This window comes from Sphaerodactylus townsendi, linkage group LG17, assembly GCF_021028975.2.
Source record: "Sphaerodactylus townsendi isolate TG3544 linkage group LG17, MPM_Stown_v2.3, whole genome shotgun sequence".
NCBI lineage: Eukaryota > Metazoa > Chordata > Lepidosauria > Squamata > Sphaerodactylidae > Sphaerodactylus > Sphaerodactylus townsendi.
Window position 1 is genome coordinate 21256512 of NC_059441.1, and position 27791 is coordinate 21284302.

At 44.6% G+C, this 27791-nt stretch overlaps 1 protein-coding gene across 3 annotated transcripts in view; it reads right to left on the minus strand.

Annotated features, from left to right (window-relative positions):
- Positions 1 to 1177: 1177 nt before the first annotated feature.
- PCSK6 (proprotein convertase subtilisin/kexin type 6) overlaps positions 1178 to 27791 on the minus strand; it is a 110259-nt gene continuing 83645 nt past the window's right edge. For 2 of the 3 annotated variants that reach the window (XM_048481958.1, XM_048481957.1), the window contains 8 exons: positions 25942 to 26121; positions 20796 to 20898; positions 18595 to 18791; positions 16875 to 16962; positions 8857 to 8960; positions 6291 to 6420; positions 4248 to 4360; positions 1178 to 2962 (listed from right to left, as the gene is read on the minus strand). In XM_048481958.1, coding sequence (XP_048337915.1) covers positions 2865 to 2962; positions 4248 to 4360; positions 6291 to 6420; positions 8857 to 8960; positions 16875 to 16962; positions 18595 to 18791; positions 20796 to 20898; positions 25942 to 26121 — 1013 coding nt within the window. In that variant the 3' untranslated portion in view covers positions 1178 to 2864. Of the gene's footprint in view, positions 2963 to 4247; positions 4361 to 5621; positions 5757 to 6290; positions 6421 to 8856; positions 8961 to 16874; positions 16963 to 18594; positions 18792 to 20795; positions 20899 to 25941; positions 26122 to 27791 lie in introns of those variants that run through there. The other variant, XM_048481959.1, reaches the window with a different exon arrangement.

Genomic DNA, 27791 nt, shown 5'->3' on the forward strand with positions numbered 1-27791 from the left:
CCGCTGCTGGAGCCTCATCCGCCAAAAGACAACCCCCTCCTCCATCTGACAAATTAAACAGAATGAAATGAATTCTTCCCAGGTTGGTTATTCTGATCTATAACTCTTTCCCGAGACTACTATATTTCCTGTAGCTGACTGAGTGGGATTATCTTCCACTTACTAGAAAAAAGTATGAATGGGGGCAGGTAGGGTAGGGCAGATTTTAAAAAAGCCCTCAGGGTGTGTGTATATTTCTGTACATTAAATGTTGGTTCCAAACTGTAAGGGGGTAGACTTTATCTGTATGCCCTGCTCGAGTCATTCCAAAGCTGCTGAATTAGTGGTTTCTGAAAACCAGCAAATTAGATTGCATTCTTTACCTTAATTTAAAGCGATCCATCCAGAAGTGCCATTTTCTATTGTGTTGTACACAGTATGGAACAGACATGGTATGTAAGGAACAAGACTGAAGATGGCATCCTTCCATCTTCACCAAGAGATTAAGAAACCACACTAGAGACACAAAAGAACTTGAGTATACCCTGACAGGTGACAACTCTCCAAGCTAAAAGCTGAAGCAGATATAGAGCATCATGTTTCCCTGTCCCCTCTCTGCCCAAAAGTGGAAACAGCAACCCCAAAATAGTAAATTTCATTGACTGATCCACATTATTATTTGGATAAGTTCTCCATTTGCCTTGAAACATGCTACAAAGTCAGGTGCTCTAGGGGTTTCTACCGTCTCCTAATTTCTAGCCACAGAAATAAACCACGTCGTTCATGTTTTTCTGGCATGCTGCAGGTCAGCTGCAGGGAGTTCCTTTGGCAGAATTTACTATCCCTTATTTACTGAAATTCTCCATTGTTTGTCTTTCAAATAGCTCAGAGTGCTTCCCATCTGGTTCCTAGAAGCTCTCCCATTCAGTTAGTTTACAAGCCATGTAAACTGTATCATGTAGTCCCGAGTAAACATTTGGGGAACACGCAGCGTTGCAGAGTCACTGCAGCTATACGGTGTAGATTTGATTTGTTGCCTGGATGGAAGAGGGTTCTGTAAAGAACAGATTTTATACTCCCACTGTAATGTAATATTTTAAAAAACTGCACAGAAATATTATATTCCTCATAATAAAATAAGGCCATTTACTTTGGCATCTAACCCCCCCCCCCCCCCAACAACATACAGAGTAATTCATCAGGACTATAAACATTTTATTCATGTTGGGTCATTCTGTTGACTCTTTTTTGGCCATCGATCCATCCGACATCAAAAAAACTACGTTGGCTTTCACAACTCATCTGACCAAGTTTGAGAGAGGCTGGTTCTAAAGCAGTATGAACATGTCAGTTACTTTCAATCAAGCCGGCAGCAGTGGAAGGAGAAGGAATACATTTAGAAAACACACTTTGTAAAGACTCAATTAACATTTTTTACTGCCAATTTCATGGGCTGAAGGTTTAACTTATTGAAATGGCCGATGACGTGAATTAGACGGGTGCTACGCGAAGGAAAAAAGAAGAAGCGTTGTTGTCTCTGTCTGAGGAAAGGAAGGTTGTTGTTGACTTTATAAGGACATCATCAGAAAGGAGATGGTCTTTTTTAAAAAATGTCCCCATAAAATTATTTTTAAAAATTCTATAAAGGAAGACAAGGAACTGTAGAAGTTATTTTAAAAAATCAGAAAGACAACATAGCCAAATCTATTTTAACACAATTATATAAACAGCACAAGTCATACTATATATAGTAAGTGTGTGTATGTATACACATACATACATACACACACACATATAATAAACTATATAGTGTATATATTATAGTGAATACATTCAGAAGTGTTGTACAGGGCTGTTCTGTAGAACTGGCAACTTTCTTTCCCTCCTGGTTGGCTGAATGGAACGGAAGGGATTTGCGTAGAGATGTCGCTGGGTTATCACTGGATAGGACCCGGGTTGTCAGCAAGTTACTGGCTGGCCAGATCCAATGAAGCCATCAATCCAAGCTGGTGGGGGTAGGGGTGAAACTGAGGGGTGCAAACCTTTGAAGGAAGCCATCTTTGCTACAGGAAGGAATTCTTTTAGCTTAATTCCACGGTCAGGAGCTGAGGCCGTCAGGAGCCACTTCATGGATAAGGCTTTGATTCTTGGAGTCCGTGCTAAATGCATCCTGGCTGGCTGGATCGTATACGGCCTGGTTGCTGAAGATGGCTTGCAGCAAGCCAGAAGATTCGGGACTACATTCCTGCCACTGCAAGACTGCCTCTTTGGCTGACTCGGGGCTATAATCTTGCCACCACTTGATTGCCTCTTTGGTTGTTGGCAAACTCCCAAACGTCCCTTGGCCAGCTTGCTACTGAAAGGAAACCTGAAATGTGTTTCTTTTGCCGAGGTACACTGTTACAGACCCTGTATTGCACTGGAATAGAATGCCACCATCTTGCGCTTACTGGCTAAAAGGTTGCAATGTTTATTTTGAGGGTAGTAGAGTAGGGATGTCCTTTTCTTCTCCAAGGTGAAAAAAGAACCTAATTTTGCAGGGGTTACCCAGATGGCTGTGCAGTGGAACAATTTGGAATGGTCGCTTTCACAAACAACGCTGTTTTCCATGAGCATGGCACATCTGTGAAGGACTCACGCTGGCATTTGTGTTTAAAAACAGACCCAACGAATAGGCAACGAAGCTATCTACATTCGGGGTGACCAGATGCGACATTGTAGAAACCAACCGACAGGAGATATTAAAGCAGTTAGAGTCACAAGCTTGGAGCTTCGAGCCAGCAACGGGCGAAGCTCCCCAAGGCTGGAGGGGAAAAAACTGAAAACTTTGTCCTGGGAATTTGGCACGACGAGGCCTCCAGACGGCAGACACTTAAATACACAGCTCAGCCAGCCAAGAGGCATGTCCGACAGCAGAACTGTATAAATGGTTTGCGTTCGCACAGCTTGTTGGATTTCACCATCTCGCAGAACATGTCATCCGCTAGGAGAGTGCACATTTTGCAAAGGGGGGGGGGGAGGAAATAATGAAACATGATCAGACATTGTAGCCACAGAAACCAGAGCACACAGAGCTGTTTGGAACTGAAGGAAAGAGAACCGAACACAACAGCTTGTCCCTCCATCGGACAGATGATGATGAAGAAGGGTTTTTGCAAGCTGCTGATGTAGCCTCTGTGACACAGCCGTGCACACAGGAGATAAGAATGGTATTTTGGTCTCTACTTCTGTTTGGAAAAAGAAAAATCAGTCCTTTGCACGCAACTAGCTAAAAACAGAAGGAAGGGAAGGGATCTTGCTACCTCTCCTTCTGTCTCCTGCAGAGTTGCTGGCATAGTCCGGGGAGGAAAGGGCTATCTCCCTCTCCTCTACAGAATGGCCCTTTCCACACAATGAAAATAAGACTTTTAAAAAAATAATATTTGTCTTAATTTTCTCAAACAGAATTCAAAAACAGAAAAGAAAATATAGAAAGAGAAAAAAAAATACAGCTACCCATTAACACTCTCTCTCTGGCGGATTCTGCATGGGCCAAAAACAGCAGTGTGAAAATGGTGTGAACCCTTTTAACAACATTTTAAACCATTTTACACCGTTTTCACACTGCTTTTTGGCCCATGCGGAATATCTCTCTCTCTCTCTCTCTCTCTCTCTCTCTCTCTCTCACTGTGTGTGTGTGTGTGTGTGTGTGTGTGTGGAGAGAGAGAGTTGTAATTTTAAGATCCAAAGTGTTAGAGTGTTAAGATCCAAAGTATATAAAAACTCTAACACATTGGATCTTAAAATTACAACACTAACATTCAGAGAGAACATTACATAGTTTTAAAATTCGTTACCTTCTAACCTTTATTTCCCAAATGGCAATAAGTATCTAATAAGGAGTTACTTATATCTTAATAACCAATTAACATTCTTACTATTATTCTTATTCTTACATAATCGATTCAGCCTCAAATAAGAAACACCGTTTCCATTTCTCATCAGGCTCTTTTGACCGACTGTTCATAAGATTTGTTAATTTGGCCGTTGTAACATTTTCAGAAAAAGAATCGCTAGGGAACAGGTGCAAGTAAATAATTTTGAGGCTGAAAATAAAAGGTTTGGGGCTAAAAATCATGCGGAACTCCATTTTATTTCTTGCCTCAAGATGTTTTATTTTGGTTATGCAGAAAGGGCCATTGAGTAGACAGAAGTGACCACAGTGGACTTGGCCCAAGTGGCGCACTAGCACGTGTTCATGCAACACAGAACCTAAAGCAAGCACATACCATTGTGGCACCTGTCACTGGCGACGCATGAGCTGCTCAGCAAGCTGAAGCCTTCTTTACACCTGAGACATTTTCTCCCAGAGATGTCACAAGCTGCGCAATTATCTTCACATCTGAATGAGAGAAATATAGATGAAGAGTGACAGCCCTAACTGAGGCACAGCCAGAGCCCATGTGGTAGGACACATCTAGCATACTAAGCTGCATTCAGAAGACTACCAGTTCTTAGTATCATAGAATTGGAAGAGACCACAAGGACCATCCAGTCCAACCCCTAGGTGTGTAAATACACAGTCAATTAAAAACCTCCAAAGAAGGAGTCTCCAACCCTCTCCCCTTCAGGCAGAATATTCCCCTGTTGAGCAGCCCTTACCGTCAGAAAGTTTTTCCTAATGTTTAGGTGGAATCTCTTTTCCTTCACCTTGAACCTGTGACTCCTGGCCCTAGTCTCTGGAGCAGCAGAAAACAAGCTTGCTCCCTCACCAACAGGACATCCCTTCAGATATCTAAACATGGCTATCATGTCACCACTTAACCTTCTCTTCTCCACTAAACATACCCAGCCTCTCCTCATAGGGCATGGAGTTCAGACCTTTTACCATTTTGGTCACTCTCCTATGGACATGTTCCAGCTTGCCGATATCCTTCTTGAATTGTGGTGCCCAGAACTGGACACAGTATTCCAGGTGAAATGAAGAATAGAGTGGTACTATTACTTCCCTTGATCTAGACACTAGACTGCTATTGATGCAGCCCAGAATCATATTAGTTGTCTTAGTTGTCTTATGTCCACATCTCACTGTTGACTCACGTTCAGCTTGTGGTCTACTAAGACTCCCAGATTCCTGCACATACAGATATAATCAGTGCTGGGATTCTAATAATTTAGCAACCAGTTCACCCACCTGCTGTGCCCCCCCCCCCCAGCACCCTCCCGTCATGCTCCCCCTGCAGCCCAATTACCTGTGGAGGAACCTCTTGCGGGGGTGGAGGGGAGGCAATGGGGCCTTGCTGCTGCTGCTCTGAAAGCCCCCTCAGTCCCCAGGGAGAGGGTGCTCTGGGGCTTTTGGCATCTCACAGCAGCTGGGCACCCAGCTGTTCCGGAACTCTGAAAGCCTCTTTTAACAACTGGTTCTCCAAACTAAAAAAAAAAATTAGGTACCGGTTCTACCGAACTGGTGCGAACTGGCTGAATCCCACTACTGGATATTATGTACTTCATTATATTCCACTTTTCATTCCAAAGGGGACCCAAAGTTGCTTATAACATTCTCCCCTCCGCCACTTCATTCTCACAACAACTCTGCGAGGAAGGTTAGACTGAAAGAGTGTTACCTTAGTGACCTTGGACAAGTCACACACTCTCAACTGAATAACTTACCTCACAGGGTGGTCGTGAGGAGACAGTGGATGTGAAGAAAAGTGGCTTTGAGTCCTCATTGGACCGAAAAGTAGCTTTGAGTCCTCATTGGACCTATCTATCCCTCTCCAGGATCGGGTCTGTCCACACTGTAAAAACCAAGTGGAGACTCTTGCTCACATTATACTTGACTGTCCAAGATATGTGGGTATTAGGAATTTCTCTCCTGGGCGGGTCTTAGACAAATCTGAAAGAGACTCTGACAACTCTGTTGTGGAGCTTTTGTTAAATAACACAGAGGCCGAACGAACTCTTGGTTTAATATGCAAACTCTTGGAAAAAGTAGCAAAATTTCTTTTACAAGTGACAGAACTTTCTAAGTAATGTCCAATGTTAGATACAGTTTATCTGTCTGTGTTTTGAATGTACTTTTGATTTGTACTTCAGAAATGTCTGTAACGCTCTGGAGCCTATTTTAATATGCCTAATAAAGGTTGTTGTATTGTGGATCGAATGTTGGGATGCAACACAAAGTAAATAAATGAATCGAAACTGCTTGCAAAACTCAAAGCAAGCAGTTTAGTGGTTACTTTCTGACAGGAGTAAGAACGAACTCTTGGTTTAAGCACTTCACAAGCTAACTTCAATCCAGGTTCAGGCCTAGATGACAAATACAGACGTACCTTCTGCAAACTCCGTATGGGAGACCATGTATCTCTTCAGCATAAAAGCCTTCACCGCACTCCGGAACGCATTTCCACTCGTATGCATGGACATTCCTGGCACACTGCATACATTCCTCTCGGCTTGGCCCTAAGGAGCATGGGGAAAACATGGCTGCTATCCCGAAGAGGAAGACCGTGACAAAGGGCAGCCTTCAATAGCCATTTCTCCCTCAGAGACAGTGTTTACTTTCTGCCAAAGTATTTATTGATCCCTCACAATTCAGATGACATATCCCCCCACTCCAGTGTTGTATTTCACATTTCATCCATTTTTCCTACTTTCCTACTTACAACACTTTATTTAACTCCTATTGCAACTGCATGATTGGACTTGCAGGGTGAATGGACACAACCCTGTAGCCACACTCTTTTGATCTTTCCATTCCTTTTGTCAAATCCATGGAACTAAATAAAGCTAGTTTAGTGGTCGACACCCATGTAAAAGATACTGATTTTCAAGAAACATTGGCTGATTCTACACAGGCAAGGCAAACGGGTTAAATGGAATCTCTTTTCCTGCACCTTGAATCCATTACTCCGATAGTTTCACTCCTGAGCAAAGATGTAGCTAGGATGTATTAGGTAACTGCTTATTTTAATATGCAAACTGCCTCTACCAGGTCTATAAGAAGAATATAAACCTATTATATAGGATATAAATCTATTAAATAATTAAACAAAATAGAGGCTTGTTTGTTGGATGAGGGTCTGTGAAAGCCAAGTTTGAATCCCCGCTCAGCCATGGAAACTTGGCTGATGAGCTCGGGCCAGCTCTCAGCCCACCCCCCACCTCACCAGGTTGTTGTAAAAATAAAAGAGAGAAGAGGAGCGTGTGGCACACCACTTTGCGTTGTTATTGTGAGAAACATGGAGTGTAAATAATGTAAATAAAAATAAATGCAGAAAAATAGAAATCGGAGTCTCGCAGGGCTCCTGTGATGCCCATACTGAATGACAAATTTTATTTATAAGGAGATTTCAAAAGCAGCTTTGTGATATGGTTTGAAGTCAAGTCTTCAAAAAACAAATGTAAAAGCATCTCCAAGTCTTGCACACAGCTCCCTGGAACATAATCTACATCTCGGGGGAGAAGAAAAGCCCACCGTGGCAGGGAAACAGATCCGAATATCATTTCTGTTTTCAATTTAATTTTATTTTGGAGGTTTCTTGGTGGGAAGGGTGAATTTGTTTTTAAATTGTTATTGCCACAGGAGGGAAGAATGTGAAAAGTGAACTAAGCGTTGAATGCTACACACCCTCCAGTTTTTTAAGTGTGAAGACTTTCATGTGCTCCAGAGATGATTCATGCAGTTGTTCTTATGGGCTTTTGTACATTTGCCTTTGAGATCATGAAAGATGGGACTTTCTCTTTAAAGCAGAAAGTAATTTTATTTTTTTATAACAATTTGCTTTCCTGTACCAAGTGCAGAATATATGATGGTGAAGAAGAGGAAGAAGAAAAGTTTGGATTTATACCCTGCTTTTCTGTCCTGTAAAAAGTCTCAAGATGGTTTACAAGCTCCATCCTTTCCTCTCCCACCAGAGCTCCTTTATAATGAAGGTGGTGCTGAGAGAGTTCTGAGAGAACTGTGACTAGCCCAACGTCACCCAGCAGGCTTAGGTGGAGGAGCAGGGAAAAACCTGGTTCACCAGATTAGAGTCTTTCGCTCTTAACCAGGGGTCTTCAAACTATGGCCCTCCAGATGTTCATGGACTACAATTCCCATCAGCCCTTGCCAGTATGGCCAAGTGATGGGGCTCGTGGGAATTGTAGTCTACGAACATCTGGAGGGCCATAGTTTGAAGACCCCTGCTCTTAACCATCATACCATGGGAAGGAGTGAGAGTCCTTCCCCACCCACCCCACTGGAAACACCTGCAGGGGGTGGGGTCTGGCAGTTACAACTGGAGTTCCACCAGAAGCCCAAGGCAGGCACCGCCCATTGTGGGCCCATGTGGCACCAGGTTTGGGGAGGGTTGTGCTGTGGGTGGAGCAGACTCTAAGTTAGTTCATTGCATTTTAGTCTTGTAATTGTGTGATGTTATGATTATTTGTGATGTTATGATTATTAATGTTTTGCTGCTCATGTTGCTGTGATGCCATGATTTTTGATGTTTTTCTGCTATGCTGTTGTTGCTTGCTGCCCTGAGCCCTACGGGGGAGGGCGGGATATAAATTAAAAAATAAAATAAATAAAATAAATACCATGTTGGCTCATCTACATGTTACATCTGCCATATTTGCCCCAGTGCTGTACAACCTAGACTATTTCAGCCTACTGGTGGAGGCTTTATATGGCTGCAGCTGCCTTCATACATGTCATACAGAAAGCAAGCATGTCAGGGCATCTTCTGCTGGCATTCTATTTGTTTAGAAGAGCCAGATCGGCTTTGCTTTCTCTCCACAGTGAAAGATCCCTGAATTCAAAAGGGCTGATGCAGATCAATGTGTTTCTCTTTTGCTCTCCCTTCCTCCCAAACCAAGTCAGGCGCAGATGGTGTCCGGGGAGAACTGTTCACATACCTGCACACGTCCGACAGTTGGAGTGGCAACCTTCACATCGCACCGGTTCCTTGATCAAATTCATGCCCGGCTTGCACCCTGTGACGCAGTTGCTGTCCACAAGGCTGTTGAGGAAAGCAGAGAAGAACGTTTGGCAACCCAGCCTAGATATATGCCCACAATCTCTGCTCTGTTAGAACCAAGGGAAGAATCGGGCCAGGCAGGGACGTAGGTATAGATTTTTATGAGGGGTTTGGGGGGCAGGGCCACACCCCCACCCTCCCCTGGGGGGCATGGCCATGCCTCCCCAAGGCCCGCCCCGGCCTCAGTACATATTTTTTATTTATCTATATTTTACATTTCTCCCCCGCCAAATTCCTAAGGGACTTAAGGCGGCTTACATACTTTAAAAAATACAATAATATAAAACGTTTCAAAGTGTAAACATTAAAGCATTACAAAAATGTAAATATTTGGAGGATATAAACATATATTAACAGAAATATAAACATTTGGACACGCTTAGTAAAGAAGAAAGAGAAGGGAGCGCTCTAACACATTTGGGAACTCCATTCTTCTTCCCAGAGCTCTCCACTGTCATCCAGCTAGCTTCTGCAGCAGACTGGGGATTTGAACTCGGGGCTCCCGAATCTCAGCATGACACTCTACCCACCACACCCTGCTGCCCAGTCAGAGACGGGCCAAGAGGTTTCTGGGAGGCCCAGTGGAGCAGCTCTCTGAGGTCAGGGATGGCAGACTTTCCTGGCCTGCCCCCCCCGCCCCCGCCCCCGCCCCCTGGCTGGGCTCCCAGCCGGCAGTCCCTTCTGCCCTCTCCTCCGGGCAGAGGTGTAGCTAGGAAAAATGGAGCCCAGCCCAGAGTTTTGCATGCGCTCCCCCCCCCACATGGGCGACCGCTGTGATGCTGGAATCCACCCCCAAACAGCATCACTTTCAATGGTGTTTAAACTAAACACCTTAAAGGGAGAATCTGGGGTCCCCAGTTAAAACAAAATTTAAAGCGATGATGTTTTGGGGTGGATTATCCCCTACCCTGAAACAGCGTCACTTTCAAGGTTTAAACTGGGGACCTCAGATTCTCCCTTTAAATCCATGCCAAATGGGGTGTGCGGTATAAAAGACGAAGAAATAAATAAACAAAATAAATAAATAAAAATATTTAAAAGGAGAATCTGGAGAAATTTAGGGGGTGCCTGCTGTCAGGGGTGCAATTGTTAAGCTAGTAGCACCAAACTTTCAGGGTATCTTTAGGAGACACTCCTGATAATACCACCCAGGTTTGATGAAGTTTGGTTCAGGGGGTCCAAAGTTATGGACCCTCAAATGTGTAGCCCCATCTCCTATTAGCTCCCATTAGAAACAATGGGGGATGGGGGCAACCCTTTTGGGAGTCCATAACTTTGGACCCCCTAAACCAAACTTCATCAAACCTGGGTGGTATTATCAGGAGTGTCTCCTAAAGATACCCTGAAAGTTTGGTGCTGTTAGCTTAAAAACTGCGCCCCCTGCAGGCCAAAAATAAAAAAACTTTAAAATACAAAAACCCACAAACTGGGGGGCAGAGCTTCGGACATGTAATGGGGGGGTTGAACCCAAGAACCCCCCTTTCCTATGTCCTTGGGGCCAGGCAACTTCGGAGTCAAACCAAAAATGAACGTTCTGCTCCAGACAAACCAAAGCCTCACAGAAATTTTTTTGTTTCTTCCAAAATAGTTTTGTTAAGATTTTTTAGGTGGGACTGAGAGAGTTCTGAAGGAACTGTGACTAGCTCCAGGCCTCCCAGAAGGAATTCAGGAATATGGTAGTAGTAGTAGTAGTGGTAGTGGTAGTGGTAGTAGTAGTAGTAGTAGGAGGAGTAGGAGTTTGGATTTACACCCCCCTTTCTCTCCTGTAAGGAGACTCAAAGGGGCTTACAATCACTTTCCCCTCCACCCCCACAACAAACACCCTGTGAGGTAGATGGGACTCAGAGAGCTCCAAAGAACTGTGACTAGCCCAAGGTCACCCAGCGGGCATGTGTTGGAGTGCACAAGCTAATCTAGTTCCCCAGATAAGCCTCCACAGCTCAAGTGGCAGAACGGGGAATCAAACCCGGTTCTCCAGATTAGAGTGCACCTTCTCTTAACCACTACACCCTGCTGACTTTCGTGTATCTTAACCATTACACCACGTTCTTAATCACTATGCCACGCTGACTCTCGTATACATATATCTACTTAGCTTCAGCAATGCTACAACATCATCTCCTTCCCAATAGGGGGGTCACCATTTTTTCGGTATCAAACCTGCCTTTGTCAGACGAAGCTTTGATTCTCAAAAGCGTATAGCATGGGAATCTTTTGGTCTTTAAGGTGGCAGAGGTCTAACAAGTTGGGTTTAACCGAATTTTCCAAAAAACCTGAGACAGGCCGAATCCCCATACTGGTATTTGAGGGTTTCGGTTTTTTATGGATATTGACATTTTTCGAGTCTACTAAAGCCAAACTCGAAAAGTTCCAGCTACCACTGGACTCCAAATGGGTCTCAGAGGCAGCGCAGAGCTGGATGCTGGTTTGACTCGGCTGACCCAGCGTTCGTTGCTGTGCTGTCTGCTGCCAATGAGCCCATGTGGACTTGGGAGGCAGCGGCGGCATTGAGTTGAGCCCGGTGTTCATGTCTGCACCACCTGCTGCTTTGACGAATGCGCACACCAATGTACTGTTGGAGGATTTCACATCTGGAAACACGCACAAATGCCTGCAGATGCCATGGCAGGGACCGGGATGCTACTGCAGAAACATAAATGCAGCCTAAATGTTCCCACCATTCTCTGTCTGCCTCTAGAGGTACAATCCTGGCTTGCCTCTTTTTCAAAAAATATATGCTTTCATCCTTTGGGGCCAAAATTCATGCTACTTCATTTCCTCACCCAGTCTTAGCAATGCCTCCTTCGCCACTCTGTTGCCACCATCAGCTAGCTGTTTGGCTTGGGGTTCAGGGGAAAAACAGCTCTATTTGCTATAAAGACCTGCCACCAATTGAAGGCTGGGCAATTTGCTTAACAGTTACACAACCACAGCACATTTGACTTATTTGGCCTAAATGTTCTGCTCCATAGGAAATGCCTTTCTCTGGCGCACGTACAACATCCATCCTTTTATGAGCCTGGTCTCTGGGCTTCTTTCTAGCCACTACTGCAATCTCAATCTCTCTCTTTCTCTCTCTCATACATCCAACCAACCTACCCAACCCAAAGCAATAATGAGATTTTCAAAGAAGGGCACAGAGGGAAGAGAGAAAAAGAAAAGATAGCTGTCTGTTCTGAAGAACAGCGTTGATGGCATCTTTAGCAGCAGCGGTGGTTTCAATCCAGCTAATGAAAATTAAATTAAAGTCCATTCGGGACTCAAGGAGCAATGGCCTGGTTTATTTTTTTAAATTAAACTTCCAGACTTGGAGGAAATAGGAAACATTTTTCTTAAACACACAGATAGGTGGCCCCCCCCCCCCCCCGCCCAAGCCAAGCTTTCCATCATGAAGAATGCTCAGAACTGGCAACCCTGGGGAAAGCCCAAGACCCTAAATTAGATAAAAGAGGAGTGAAAACAGAGGCAGGTAACCCAGACTTGTGTGAACACTTCAGGTGGAAGTATACTAGTAACAGAGAAAAAAACTGAACAAGTGTTTTGTGCAGAAGCTTGTGCCGTCACACAATTTCATGGCTGTGAAAGCACCTGAACCTATGCCCTCAAGGTCTAACGTTTGCAAAACATTTGCAAAACACATTGTTTGTCTGAACTCACCCCCCTGAATCAATCCCTGGCCGCCATTTTGTGGTTGTTCTGTTTCATTTTTAAACTCCATGGATTCTCTAGGGGCCGTGTCTTTGTAGCTTTGAACATATGACCCCTCCCCCATTAAGAAAAAACTGACAAAATTAAAGCATTAGATGGTTGGTGAAAGCTCAGAAAATGGTGCCAGCGAGGAAGGCATGGGAAATGTCTTAAAGAGATTGTATCGCAAGTGAGAATTTTTTCAAAATGTTTTCACAAAATATTAGGGAGCAGCATGCAAATGAAACATTTTCAGGCTGGAAATAAAACATTTTGGGCTAAAAACCATGCAGAACTCCGTGAAGGAAGCGTTTTATTTCCTTACTATTTGTGTTTGTTTTTATTAGATCCATATCCCACCCTACCCAACCAAAGTCAGGCTCAGGGTGGTGTACATACAAGCTAAAATCATAAAACAATACAATCAATCTTCCATAAACTAAGATTCAAACTTAAAATTCATACATGGTGAACAATCGGCAGCAACACCACAGCTCTAAGATATAACCTCCCCGTCGTGACATGATCCTTTGCCAAAAAATTGTTAGAGCATGGGGGAGAGAAGGAAAGGAAAGGAAGGAGGGAGAGAGAGCCAGTCAGCCATGCAGGCAGGCAGGCAAACACTCAAATGTGCTTCTTGGCAATTGGGAGGCCACAGTGTCTATCACCTGGTTGTACGGAGAGGGACGTAATATTTACCACATGGGCAGAAGACCCGCATTCACAATGTTCTGGTGCAAACCAGGAGAATTGCTCCTTCAAACATGGACAAAGACAGCTTCTTCAAGCATGTATACTTTCTAGCTAAGAATGACAGACAGTTGAATCAACTGTCAAACTACTCCCAAATCCCCCGAGGGAGGAGAGGGGAGAAAACACTTTCTCGGTTTTTGAAATAAGAAGACAGGGGAAAGTTGCTGGCGAAAAGCTCTTCAAGGGTGACAAGAGGAATTAGGAGGCCAAACTTAAAAGGCTGAGGAACAATAAAAAACAAATTGTGTACCGATTGCACCCGACAATAAGACACCGTTTTCACCCTTACTGGGGAGCAGATAATCTTTTCGGAAACCGACAATTTTCTACTTCGGCAAAGGTGTCATTACCGAAACAGTCTCTTCAGCCCAATTACCTCCCCGTAAATGAATCATGCGAGGAAGCTTTGGGGGGGAGGGGGGGTCTAGCAATGAAGTGTGGCTGTCACAAAGGCCTCCGGCCTCCTGCCCAACTAATAGTTCAGATAAAACGGCTGGTGTTTGACATCTTTAGTTTTGCCTGCCCACAGGGAAAACGGTTATCAGTGAAAGCCATCTTCCGGTATGCCATGGAACGCAATGCATCATTGCTTTTTGTAAAGGAAATACAATGGTTGGAGTGGGGATGTCAACCTCTAAATGCAGGCTGGCAGGGCAGAAGTGAAGGGGAACTTCGCCCGGTGTGTCGCGCACCCCCCATCCCCTTGGCGCTACGCCACCGCAGACTGGAGATCTCCTGGAATTACAACTGATCTTCATGTGACAGGGATCGGCACACCTGGAGAAAACGGCTGTTCGGGAAGGTGGGCTTTAGGGCATTGTACTCCACTGAAGTCCCTCCCCATGCCAAGGCCTGACTTCCTCAGGCTCCACCCCCAAAATCTCTGTGTATTTCCCAACTCTGATCTGGCAACCCTAAATTGGAGGGATATGGAAGTGGGGCCAGGGCAATTAGAGGAAACCCTAAAGGGCCAGACAGCACTAGATTGACTAGAGGGTCCAACTTTGACCAAGGGCAGAGTCGTCCCTCCTCCCTGCTAAGAAAACTAATTGGGACAGGCATTTCTTATACCTACACTCACTTTTAGCAACTCTTGGGGGTAGAATCTGGGAGGACAGTGGGGTACCAATGCTATAGAGTCCCCCCTGCAAAGTATCCATGTTCTCTAGCAGAACTGATCTCTGTGATCTCCCAGATTCTGTAGTTCTGGGGGGATTCCCAGTTGTCATTCTGGTCCCATCTGGAGGCTGGCATTCCTAGGACATTATACATGCAAAATGGCAGAGAGACCCTGCACACCCATTCAGCAGGCTCTCTTCCAGGCATTTAGGGGCTGAATTTTATCCTTTCCTCCCTTCCCTCTGTAAGCAGCTGAGCCGCACATCCATGTACCAAAAGAAGACAAAATCTCATCTATCCAACTGGAATTGTGAAATCACAAATGTACAATGAAGCACAAGCAGGTTCGAGCTATTATTTTAAATCATTTGGATACGACCTCACAGCCAAAGTTCTTGATACCCATAACCATATTCAGCATACCCATACAGAATTGCTGTCATAAAAGCTGGTCAGAATAGTTAAGAACAATTAAAGCAAGCGAAAAGCAATCAAGAGTAACAACCAGCCAGACTCCAACATTCAATGCAGCCTATCAAGCAAATCTCACAAAAACCATCGGCAGCGGGTACAACTCTGGCAAGTGCATAATGGAGCACTAACCTCAAAACAGTGGCAGTGGGTGAAAATAAAATCACATACAGGACACCTCGGCAGATAAAAACCATTAAAATCCAGGCAGTGATGAGTTCAAAAACAAAATCACTGTAACACAACTTGGTAACACAACTTGCCGCTGTGAATTACTTTTCTCTGATGGCCAACCAGTGCTCTGGAAACCTGGCAGAAACACATTCAAAACCACCTGTTTCCCACATGTACGCAGTAATAGAACAGGAAAAGCTAAAAAGGGTGATTAGGATTTAAAGTGGGGTTGCATGTCAATCAATCACAACTTTTTTCCTGGTCATAGACCAGCAGAAGGTAGATAAAGATCCAATTAATAGGATAAAATATATTAAAGCCGGAAATATGTCTCTAAAAGAATCTCCTGGCAGAAGAAAACTGGGAACACAAAAAAGGTATGGGAACATAAAGGGGATGGGATAAGAGCGTAAATATTAAAAGGAAACAAGACGCAAGAAGTTGCAAATCAGATTTCCTTGCCAACCTACCCTGTGGAGCGCAAACTGTTCTAAAAGGGCTGTTTTATGTCTCACAAACCACTGCGATGCTGTTAGATTGCTCGAGGACTAATGAGCTGAGAGCAATTCCGGAAGGGTTCCCAAAAAAATCCCAAGCAGTATTGCTTCAGCATTTAAACACACACACACACAAAGCATCGGGGCAGAAAGAGACAAGAGATAAAACCGCCGGGAAATATCTGTCCTTAGATATGCCCTGATCAAGTGTTTGCAGAACCTGACTCTCTTGGGAAGCAAACACAGTTTGCCTGGCATAATAAACTGTACAGTACACCATGCACAGTTGGCCTGGGGAAGTATCGGAGGTTGGCCGGAAAAGGTTAGCTTTATAAAATTCAGTGTAAACATATTTATTTGCTCCCCCACTCCTCCTCCCTCAACTCATTAGCTGCTTTCACCTTCTCTTTTTCAACCAGGCCAAATGCAAGATATTTGAATCAAAAGGTGCATTGAGTTGTTTCAGAGAGAGAAACTCTTTTGGAAGAAGCTTATCATGAGTCTGGGGAGAAGGGGGATGAAGACAAGAGGGTCCCAGCTGAGAAAACATTGTTTTCTCCACTATGAACTAAGGTTGGCCAGGAGTAGAGTGAGACGTAATACATTTGTACAGGTTTATGCTTCTGAAAACTTTATATTCTGACAATGTTTCTTTCGTCTGGGGTTCCTTCCTGCCCTGTTTTGATTGATGTTTTTATGTGTGTTTTTCAGTCTTGGTTTTAGGGTTGGGGGATGCCCTTCCCCAGGCCCCGTCCCAACCAGCTGGCTGGCAGGGGCACTTCCAGGCAGCATGGGAAGTCTAACTTGGCATCTCAGCTCAGTAAAATGGCAGAGGGGAAAAGGCATCAGCCCCTTATCTTCCCATGTGCCCCAGTTCCAATCTGAATTGGGCTGCACATGTCTAGCAATTATGGTTGCCAGCTCCAGGTTAGGAAATAGCTGGAGATTTTAGAATCAGGGAGACCCAAGTTCAAATTCTCACTCTGCTAAGGAAGCTTGTTGAGTGACCTTCGGTCAGTCACGTAACTCTCTGCCTAACCAACCTCACAGGTTTGTTGTGTGAGGATAAAAACTGAGAAGAATGTTGCAAGCCACTTTGAGTCCGTGTTGGGGAGAAATGAAGGAATAGGTCTTGCAGAAAGAGAAAGGTCTAAACGTTTGCAAATCTAGTACGGCATTTCCATCCGAATTTTACCTGAATCCATCTTTGCAAACTGTGCACCGGTCCATCTCACCGCTGCATTTCTTACAGTTCTGGTGGCATTTCTGACAACGTCTCTGGCCTTTTGGAAAACAAAGAAAGTCAGAGTGAAAAACAAATCGGAATCATCGCAGAACTTATCCATTGCAAACCAGCCCAAGGAGCAGGCCACGAGCACTTGGTAGCAGAAGTCCTTTTGGGTTTCAGTTAGGACTAATCGTTCTGAAACATAGGATGAAACACGCTGAGTTCTCCATTTGAAATTTTCACAAAATGTCCAGCTCTAACCATCTTGGAGAAAGTGCTGATAAGAATGAAGGATGGTTTTAATGGTTTTAAAGTGTGGTTTTATGAAGCATGTTTTAATTTGTTAGCCCATCTTGGTAGCCTTTGGGAGGGCAGAAAGGTGGGATATAAATTCTGTAAAATAGATAAATAAATAGACGTGCCCTGATGCTCATAAAGGAGAAGTTAAAATTATAATAATGAGAATGCACAAATGAGATCAGAGGCTTTCTTACTGGGATTTATGGATGGGACTTTGGAAAGTATACGCGGCTTTTTATTATTAACTAGGACAACAGCAGTTTGAATACCTATATGTGCAAAAATGGAAAACTCCAGCTAGTCCAAGAACTGAAGAATGGCAGGTGAAAGCATTAGAATAAGCAGAAATGGCCAATCTTACATCATTGCTTAAAGAAAAGAATTTGAATAATTTTTGAACAATTGGAAACCTATGATGGAATACATAATTAAAAATGAATGGATGTCTAGTGGTTTCAAGGGACTTTTAAAACTGAAAATTAATAGAGAAAAGTGTGATGTTCATCAATTTATAAGTGATGTTTATAAATTATGTTACTAAGGACCAAGAGGTACCTCTATATTTGTAGTACCTCTATACTCTGTACATTCGTTGTTGTTGTTAAAATTCTTTTAGGTACAAATAGAAAATTTAAACCTCAAAATTCTGGGAAATAATAAAGCTTTTTAACACAAATGTCAAAGATCTTGTGATTTTTTAAAAACAGTGGCCTTCAATCTCAGGATGCTGAGGCAAAAGGCAGGTAGGCAAATACTTTTAAAAACAGATACAGGACACAATGAATATGGTAGCTACTCAGCTGCAAACAGGAAATCACATGACATTGGATCCCAGAGATTGGGAGACAGGATTATTACCACTTGGCTGTCAGTGTTTGGACCGCATGTACCAGATGGAAAGAGCTGACCACAGTAAAAACAAACCAAGAAACTAGGAGGAGGAGGAGGAGGAAGAAGAAGAAGAAGAGGAAGAGGAGGATGTATTGTCGAAGGATGTATTGAGGAAGAGGAGGAGTTTGGATTTTTATCCCCCCTTTCTCTCTTGTAAGGATGCTCAAAGGGGCTTACAATCTCCTTTCCCTTCCCCCACAACAACAAACACCCTGTGAGGTGGGTGGGGCTGACAGAGCTCCGAAGAACTGTGAATAGTCCAAGGTCACCCAGCTGGCATAAGTTGGAGTGCACAAGCTAATCTGGTTCAGCCATTCAGGTGGAGGAGTGGGGAATCAAACCTGGTTCACCTGATTAGAATGCACCTGATCTTAACCACTACACCACTGCTGTTCCTTAGAGGGCACCATAGTGCTCTTCAACACTGAACTTCAACACAGCAGCCTTAACATTGGACTATCCCTGTTGGTTTCCAGCCTGCCCTCCGCTCCCTTACCATCATCAGAGTAAAATCCAGCCGGGCACAGCATCACACACGTATTGGTTTCTTGGTGATGATAGAAGCCATGCTTGCAAGCTGTGCACATATTTGCGCTCCTGCCAAGGCACGTTTCGCAGCCCCGATAGCACCTGCGGCACTTCCGATGCACGTCGTCCCCAAAGTGCCCAGGGGGACAAGTATTCACGCACTTCCTGAAGGTAAAAAAACAAACAAACCATAATGCCCCATTGTAGTTCAGAAGACCCATTCTGGAAATCTGAACGCAAAGATAGGGGGCCCTGTCTCACTTAGGTCCCTTCCACACGTGCAGAAAAATGCACTTTCAATCCACTTTCACAATTGTTTGCAAGTGGATTTTGCTATTCCGCACAGCTTCAAAGTGCGTTCAAAGTGGACTGAAAGTGTATTATTCTGCATGTGCGGAAGGGGCCTATGTGCAGCTCCCCAGGACTCTCATGGTTTTTGGTGTGATAATGCATTATGGGAGCATTTAAGACCTGTACATACCACCCCTCTGCACACTTACTGACTGCAAAGAGAGAAAACTGGGCACAAGCTGCTGACCCTGCCTCTGCATGAATGCTGACCACACAGGACACTCAAAGCTGAACTCCATCATCTTTGGTCAGAGTCTGGACATTCTACCAACTCAAATCTGCAGGTGCGAAACCACCTTAAAGCTTCACTGCTTATTTCTAGCATCAAGTTAACTGATCCCACATGACCTTGGACCTTCAGTGCTAACACCTCTTGGGAAACCAATGTCCAAAGCAAACAGGCAGTTGTCGGTTTTTTTGGGCTAGGTGGCCATGCTCTGGAAGTTTTTGCTCTTAACCTATCACCTGCATCTATGGCTGGCATCCTTAGAGGCATTATTTATGAGGGGAAAGAGTTTGGATTTATACCCCACCTTTCTCTCCTGTAAGGAGACTCAAGGTGGCTTCCAAACTCCTTTCCCTTCCTCTCCCCACAACAGACACCTTGGGAGGCAGGTGGGATTGAGACAGTTCTGAGAAAACTGTGACTAGCCCAAGTTCACCCAGCAGGAAAAACATCTGGTTCACCAGATAAGCCTCTGCCACTCAGGTGGAGGAGTGGGGAATCAAACCCGGTTCTCCAGATTAGAATCCACCTGCTCTTAACCACTACACCACGCTGGTGCATGGCTGCAAACAAATAGCATGAAGATTTATTATATGCTCAATGAAACCAACATAACAACAGCACTCCTATCATGTGAGTATGTGGGAAAGGCAATCCTTTACATTTTGAGCAAAACATAGAGAATTTACACTGAAGAAGTGGAGAAGAATTTACCACAAAGCAAGCAAAAGAATGCCGGAAACCATTCTTGAACTTTCTCCTGCTTTCTTGGACATTATATTCACTCGGATTTAATTGCACGAGTTTTTGCCTACTTGCATAACAGGAATGCTGTTGTTGTATTTGTTCCATTAAGCATGTAGAATCATAGGGTTGGAAGAGACCCCAAGAAGGGCCGCCAAGTCCAACCCCCTGCAATGCAGGAACACATAATCAAAGCACTCCTGATAGATGGCCATCCAGCCTCTCTTTAAAAGCCTCCAAAGAAGGAGACTCCACCACACTCCGAGGTAGTGCATTCCACTGTCGAACCGCCCTTAGAGTCAGGAAGTTTTTCCTGATGTTTAGGTGGAATCTCTTGTCCTTCACCTTGAACCCATTACTCCTGGTCCCAGTCTCCGGAACAGCAGAAAACAAGCTTGCTCCCTCACCAACATGACATCCCTTCAAATATCTAAACCTGGCTATCATGTCACCTCTTCACCTTCTCTTCACCAAACTAAACATCCCCAGGTCCCTAAGTCTCTCCTTGTAGGGCATGGATTCCAGACCTTTGGCCATTTTGGTTGCCCTCCTCTGGACCTGTTCCAGTTTGTCAATATCCTCATTGTATTTGTTTGCACCCACATATCATATGTAGCACTTGTAGTTCAGGTACAACTTAACAGTTTGTTGTCATCAGAGACATGTTAAGGTAAAATGTGTTGCTTTCCTTGAAACGGTCCAGAGCAAACAAAGGATTTGGGAGACTCTCTTTACCAGTGACTGAATTTTAAGGCTGACAGGGGTGGGGGGTGGGGAGAGCTACCCTGCTTCCTTTCACCTTTGCCACCCTGTAAGCAGTGGAGGGGAAAAAAAAATCTCTACCTTACCTGCCAGTTTTAATGCTTCCAAGACTATAATGAAAACAGTTGAGGCACTGATCAGGATTGGGACCGTCACATCCTTGGTCACCACATTCTGTGTGACATGGACCTTAGAGAGACAGACAGTTCTGCTGAAAGAAGAGATATAAAACTCTTCCTAGTTCAACCTACTAAAACAGATCCAATGCTTACATTCTTCATGTTGCAATGAAGAGAGAGAGAGAGAGAGAGAGAGAGAGAGAGAGAGAGAGAACGCATGCTGGTATGAAAATAAAACTGAAGAAGCATTTGGATTTATACCCCACCTTTCTCTCCTGTAAGGAAACTCAACGCAACTTACAAACTCCTTTCCCTTCCTCTCCTCACAACAGACACCTTGGGAGGTAGATGGGACTGAGAGAGTTTGGAGAGAACTGACTAGCCCCAGGTCACCCAGCAGGCTTCATGTGCAGGAGTGTGGAACCAAATCTGGTTTACTAGCTAAAAGTCCACTGTTCATGTGGAGGAGTAGGGAACCAGGTTTGACTCTTTACAGTGGTGGGATCCAAAAATTTTAGTAACAGGTTCCCATGGTAGTGGGATTCAAACAGTGGCGTAGCACCAATGGGGCTGGGTGGGGCATGACGGGGGCATGGCCGGGCATTTCTAAGAGGCGGGGGGAGGCATTCCTGGGGCGGGGACTGTGGCAAAGAACACAGCAGCCTTGCATGAGCCCAGAGATCCTTGGTGCGGGGAAAGCAGATGTGTCCCTACGTAGGCGCAGGCTGCCACGCAACCCGGTGCACCTCCTGCTAGACTGCTTCAAGTTCTGCGTGCTACTGCTTAGAGGAGGGGCGTAACTAAGGCAAAAATCACGTGGCAAAATCACCAATTAGTAACCCCCTCTCGGCACACATAAATAATTAGTAACCTACTCTCGGGAACCTGTGAGAACCTGCTGGATCCCACCTCTGACTCTTTATCTGGAGAACCAGATTTGTTCCCCCACCGCTACGTTTCCTTGGGTGACCTTGGGGTAGTCACAGTTCTCTCAGAACTCTCTCAGTCCCACCTGCCTCACAAGGTGTCTGTTGTGGGGAGAAAAAGGGAAAGGAGCTTGTAAGCCACCTTGAGTCTCCTTACTGGAGAGAAAGGTGGGGTATAAATACAAACCCTTCTTCCCATTTTTTCTGGCAGATAATACATTTCACCTTTTTAATTGTTTGTATCTTCTCTAGCTTAATGTAGTTTATGATCATAATAAAGATTGATCGATTGGTCAGGATATAGCCGGTAGAATGGGTTTAGTGGAATATAGGGGTTAGGACTCCAAATACCAAAAGCAAATTCTCCAGGGCTTGAACGGAAGAATCCTGCAGGGCCCTCCAGTTTTCAGCCCTTTTCTAGCTAATTCTCGTCTGATTCTCCAAGAATTTCTTGGCAGGCATGAGGATGAGAAACTTGTTCAAAGACAAAAGAACTCAAGCGCCCTGTGCCAAATTCTGCAGCCGCTCTCAGATTCCACTCCTCAAACAGCCAACAGTGGGACACGCAAGTCTAAATCTGGGGGATCGTTTCCAGAGCGAAGCTCCATTATGCACAAACTGCACTGCTGGGCTTCTCCAACATTTATGAGACCACCTGGAAAAAAAGCTGCTGCCACCACAACCACCCAGGGCTGCAATAAATTACAGTATGAATAATTTAAAGCATGCGAGGGGAAGACGGGGAGAGAGAGACCAAGGCAGCATCTTTGACAGGTTTTGCGCCAGAGCGGGAGGCGCATGCTCCGTCCCCAACAGTCATCCGCCAACACCTGACATTGCTGGCTCACAGGAAGCCGCTGTCTGAAGAGGAGCTGTATGTATTCAAAAGATAGTCCAGCTTGTATCTCAAAGCTACAACCCACGCGATATCTGCCAAGCCAATGGCACTTCTGTTAGGTCCCTTTCCAGAAAGACTTCCCAGGCCCTGAAAGTCGTGGGGGGGGGGGGCGGGAGAGAGTTTCCATCTATACCCCACCTTTCTTTCCTGTAAGGAGACTCAAAGTGGCTGACAAGTTCCTTTCCCTTCCTCTCCCCACAACAGACACCTTGGGAGGTAGGTGGGGCTGAGAGAATTCAGAGAGAACTGGGACTAGCCCAAGCTCACAACACACCTTCTTGAGTTTTAGCAGAACAGAAAGCTGAGGAAGATGCGTTCCAAGAGTGTTCTCATTCTATGCGTGACTATTGGAGATGGAAGTTTTCATACTCATTTAACATCTGTTTGTATGGATCTGAAAAAGTCACACTCTGGTCTCTCCCCAGGCAATGCTCCTTGCAGTTCCCATTCCCTCTAACATTTACAGAGCCACCTTTCCACCTTCTGAATCTCAACTGGTATTTGCTCACATCTTTCCAAGCATGGATCAGCAAACATATTTTCCATTGACTTATTTGATGTAGTGTTGTAAGGTGCCAGACTTACAAGGTGGTAGAGATTCTTGTTATGCTTCCCCTTGGCTGGGCTTCCTTCCCCTTCCCTTCTGTCCTTGGCTTGATTGCATGGTATGTGGGGGTTGGAGGGATGTTGTAAGTTTAAATTAAGAACATAAGAAGATAAGAAGGAGTCTGTTGGATCAGACCAGAGTCCATCTAGTCCAGCACTCAGGTACTCGCAGTGGCCCACCAGATGCCTTTGGGAGCTCACGTGCAGGATGTGAAAGCAATGGCCTGCTGCTGCTGCTGCTGCTCCCGAGCACCTGGTCTCCTAATGTAGTGGTGGTGAACCTATGGCACTCCAGATGGACTACAATTCCCATCAGCCCCTGCCATAATGGCCAATTGGCCATGCTGGCAGGGGCTGATGGGAATTGTAGTTCATGAACATCTGGAGTGCCATAGGTTCGCCACCACGGTCCTAAGGCATTTGCAATCTCAGATCATGAAGAATCAAGATTGGTAGCCATAGATCGACTTCTCCCCAGAAATCTGTCCAAGCCCCCTTTAAAGCTATCCAGGTTAGTGGCCATCACCATCTCCTGTGGCAGCATATCCAAACACCAATCACGCATTGCATGAAGAAATGTTTCCTTTTATTAGCCCTAATTCTTCCCCCCAGCATTTTCAATGTATGCCCCCTGGTTTAAGTATTGTGAGAAAGAGAGAAAAATTTCCCTCTGTTAACCTTTTCTATCCCATGCATAATTTTATAGACCTCAATCCTATCCCCCCTCAGACGTCTCCTTTCCAAACTAAAGAGTCCCAAACGCTGCAGCCTCTCCTCATAAGGAAGGTGACCCTCAATCATCCTCGTTGCCCTTCTCTGCACTTTTTCTATCTCTTCAATATCCTTTTTGAATAGTAGGCCCATTAGATGACAAAGGAACAAAAGGTGTGCTAAAGGATGACAGGGAGATTGCAGAGAAGCTGAATGAATTCTTTGCATCTGTCTTCACCCAAGAGGAGGTGAGGAAAATTCCTGTGCCTGAAGGCACCTCTTAGGAGGTGAATCTGAGGAACAAGCGAAGATAGTGGTAGACAAGGAAGAAGTCCTGGCATCCACTGATAAACTTAATGCTACCAAATTCCCTGGCCCAGATTGTGTTCACCCAAGAGTTCTTAAAGAGCTCAAGCATGAAATTGCTGATTTTAATATGCAACTTTAATATGCAACTGATCCCTGAAATTGGTCTCCATCCCTGAAGACTGAAAGATGGCCAATGTCACACCAATCTTTAAGAAAGGGTCTAGGGGGGACCCAGGAAATTACAGGCCAGTCAGTTTGACATCTGTTCCTGGTAAATTAGTAGAATCTATCATTAAAGATAAAATTATTAAACATGTATAAAAGGAAGACCTGCTGAGGAAGAGTCAGCATGGCTTTTGCAGAGGCAAATCCTGCCGTACAAACTTACTAGAGTTCTTTGAGGGTGTAAACAGGCATGTGGATAAGGGGGAGCCAGTGGACATTGTTTACTTGGATTTCCAAAAGGCCTTTGATAAAGTTCCTCACCAGAGACTATTGAGAAAACTCAGCAATCAAGGAATAAGAGGGGAAGTCCTCCTATGGATTCAGAACTGGTTGAGAAACAGGAAGCAAAGGGTGGGTGTTAATGGGAAGTTCTCACAATGGAGAGATGTCGGGAGTGGTGTCCCCCAAGGATCCATTTTGGGACCAGTGCTCTTTAACCTATTCATAAATAACCTGGAAGTAGGGATAGGTAGCATGGGGGCCAAGTTTGCAGATGATGCCTAACTATGTAGGGTGGTGAGAACCTCAAAGGATTGTGAAGAGTTCCAAGCGGACCTTGATAAATTAGGTGAGTGGGCTAAGAAATGTCAAATGCAGTTCAATGCAGCAAAATGTAGGGGCAAAAAATCCAAACTTCACATACACACTACAGAGGTCAGTGCTATCAGTCACAGACCAGGAAAGGGATTTGGGCGTCTTAGTTGATAGTTCCATGGGAATGTCAACTCAATGCATGGCAGCTGTGAAAAAGGCAAACTCTATGCTGGATGATTGAGGCATTGGAGCACCTTCCTTATGAGGAGAGGCTGCAGCGTTTGGGACTCTTTGGAGAGGAGATGTCTGGGGGGAGGGGTATGATTGAAGTCTATAAAATTATCCATGGGTTAGAAAATGCTGACAGAGAGAAATGTTTCTCTCTTTCTCACAATACTAAAACCTGGTAGGCCACTGTGAGTAGCAGAGTGCTAGACTAGATGGACTCTGGTCTGATCCAGCAGGCTCTTTCGTACGTTCTTATTTTCTTAATTATCCCATCCTTGGTTGGGTTTTTAGGCATCACAATGAATTGCACAAATTTTATTCAATGATGTCAGAAGCCAGCTTTGAGCCAACTGTGTCAGGGAGAGTAGGATAAAAATCCAAGAAATAAGTAAATAAACACAGCACAAAATCCTATTATACAAGGGATAGCAGACAAAAACTCTGCCATGTTTTCCTTTTAATGGGGAGGGCAAATTCTTGGAAAACCAGCCGTTTCTGGGATGTGCAGGCAACTTGACAATGGTTGGCTAAGATGCAATGAATGTGAAACTGTTCCATCTTGTTTTGGGGGGGAGAGTGGGATGAAAATATATGCATGGAAAATTAAACATGAGAACAGTGACTATGCTTAGCATAGTTCAGGGGAAGAAGAAGAGCTGGGTTATGGCCACTTTACCTGTGTATTCCTCCTCTTCCTCTGGCACCTCCATCTGAGTTTGGAAGAAGGCAGTTTTCGAAGGCTCCATTTCCGCTGATGGAACCTCCAGCGTCCTTGACAGTGATTGAGGGGTGCTGACATTGGAGTAGGGGTGCTCAGCTGTCCCATAGAGGATGAGACTCCATTCCTTCAGCTTTCCTGTAAAAGAACCAACTTCCATAAAATCAGACTTTTAAAACTTATTAAATGGCAGACTCACCAAAAGGAATACAGGAATGCTGGATCCCTGAAGGGATACTTCCACATTTTTTCTCCCAGATTTCATTTTGAAATTTGTCTTTTTGCTTTAAAAAAGGTAAAGGTCAAGCATGGGGTCATTACTGTGACATCACATCATGGCGTTCACTGGGCAGACTATGTTTAGGGGGTGGTTTGCCATTTGCTTCCCAAATGTCTACACTTTACTCCCAACAAGCTGGGTTCTCATTTTACCATCCGGCTGAGTCAACCTTGAGCCGGCTACCTGAAACCGACCTCTGTCGGAATCAAACTCAGGTCATGAGCAGAGCTTGGACTGCAGTACTGCAGCTGACCACTCTGCGTTTGCAATTTTTTCTTTCTCTTTGCTCGCAGAGAAGTAAAGAAAAACAAGATGTAAACCTGACAGCTGTCTTCTATGGCTCTGGCCAACAAGTCACTGGGATAAGTGACAAGCAACTATGCCCTTTTCAAGAAAAAGAACTAAGCGGAAGCACTAAATTTCCCGATTCCTTGGAAATATTGAAGGTTCACCAGCATGTGAGGTTTCTTGGTTTTAATACCACATGTTTCATATTTTTGCAAAAAATAAAAATCTCTAATAATATTGTTCTAATCAGCCAGATTCCGCATTCCAAGGGTGCCCTTCTAATATGCTGCAAGGAAAGCTCAGGGTTGGTTGGTTTCTCCGGGATTTTTTAAAATGTCAAGATGCTTTCCCAATAATTCGCCCAGGCACTGAACAAATTTGCTCAGAAGAGTTTCAGGGAGGGCAAGAGGAAGGAACCTGTTTGCAGAGATTTAGGGCAGCTTTTGGTGCAGAATGTATGTTTGGAAGGTTGTCAGAAAACACACACACACACACCAGAAATCTTGGCTTAAGACCCTGGTGAGTTGCTACCAGTCTGAGTAGACAATACTAGCCTTGATAGATCAATAGTCTGACTAAGTGAGAGACAACTGTGTGTGTTTAGAGGTAGCAGGTGTGAAGAAGAAGAAGAAGAAGTAGAAGAAGAAGAAGAAGGAGGAGGAGGAGGAGGAGGAGGAGGAGGAGGAGGAGGAGAAGGAGAAGAAGAGTAGTAGTAGTAGTAGTAGTAGTAGTAGTAGTAGTAGTAGTAGTTTGTATTTATACCCCACCTTTCTCTCCTGTAAGGAGATTCAAGGTGGCTTACAAGCTCCTTTCCCTTCCTCTCCCCACAACAGACACTTTGTGAGGCAGGTGGGGCTGAGAGAGTTCTGAGAGAACTGTGACTAGCCCAAGGTCACCCAGCAGGAACGTAGGAGTGCGAAACACATCTGCTTCACTAGATAAGCCTCCACCACTCAGGTGGAGGAGTGGGGGATCAAACCTGGTTCTCCAGATTAGAGTGCACCTGCTCATAACTACTACACCTTGAAGAGCCACAGATAATACCACAGATAATACAGCAGTCAAGCAGATAATACAGAGCTTGATAGGTCAATTGTGTTCATATTGGTTACACTACAGAGACTGTGCTTCTATGGCAAAACACTGGATACAGGAAGGCCCACAGTCAATCCCCAGCAAATCTCATTAAAGGACCCCATGAAGGTCTTTTCTCATACACCCGCACCCCTTCATGAGCATG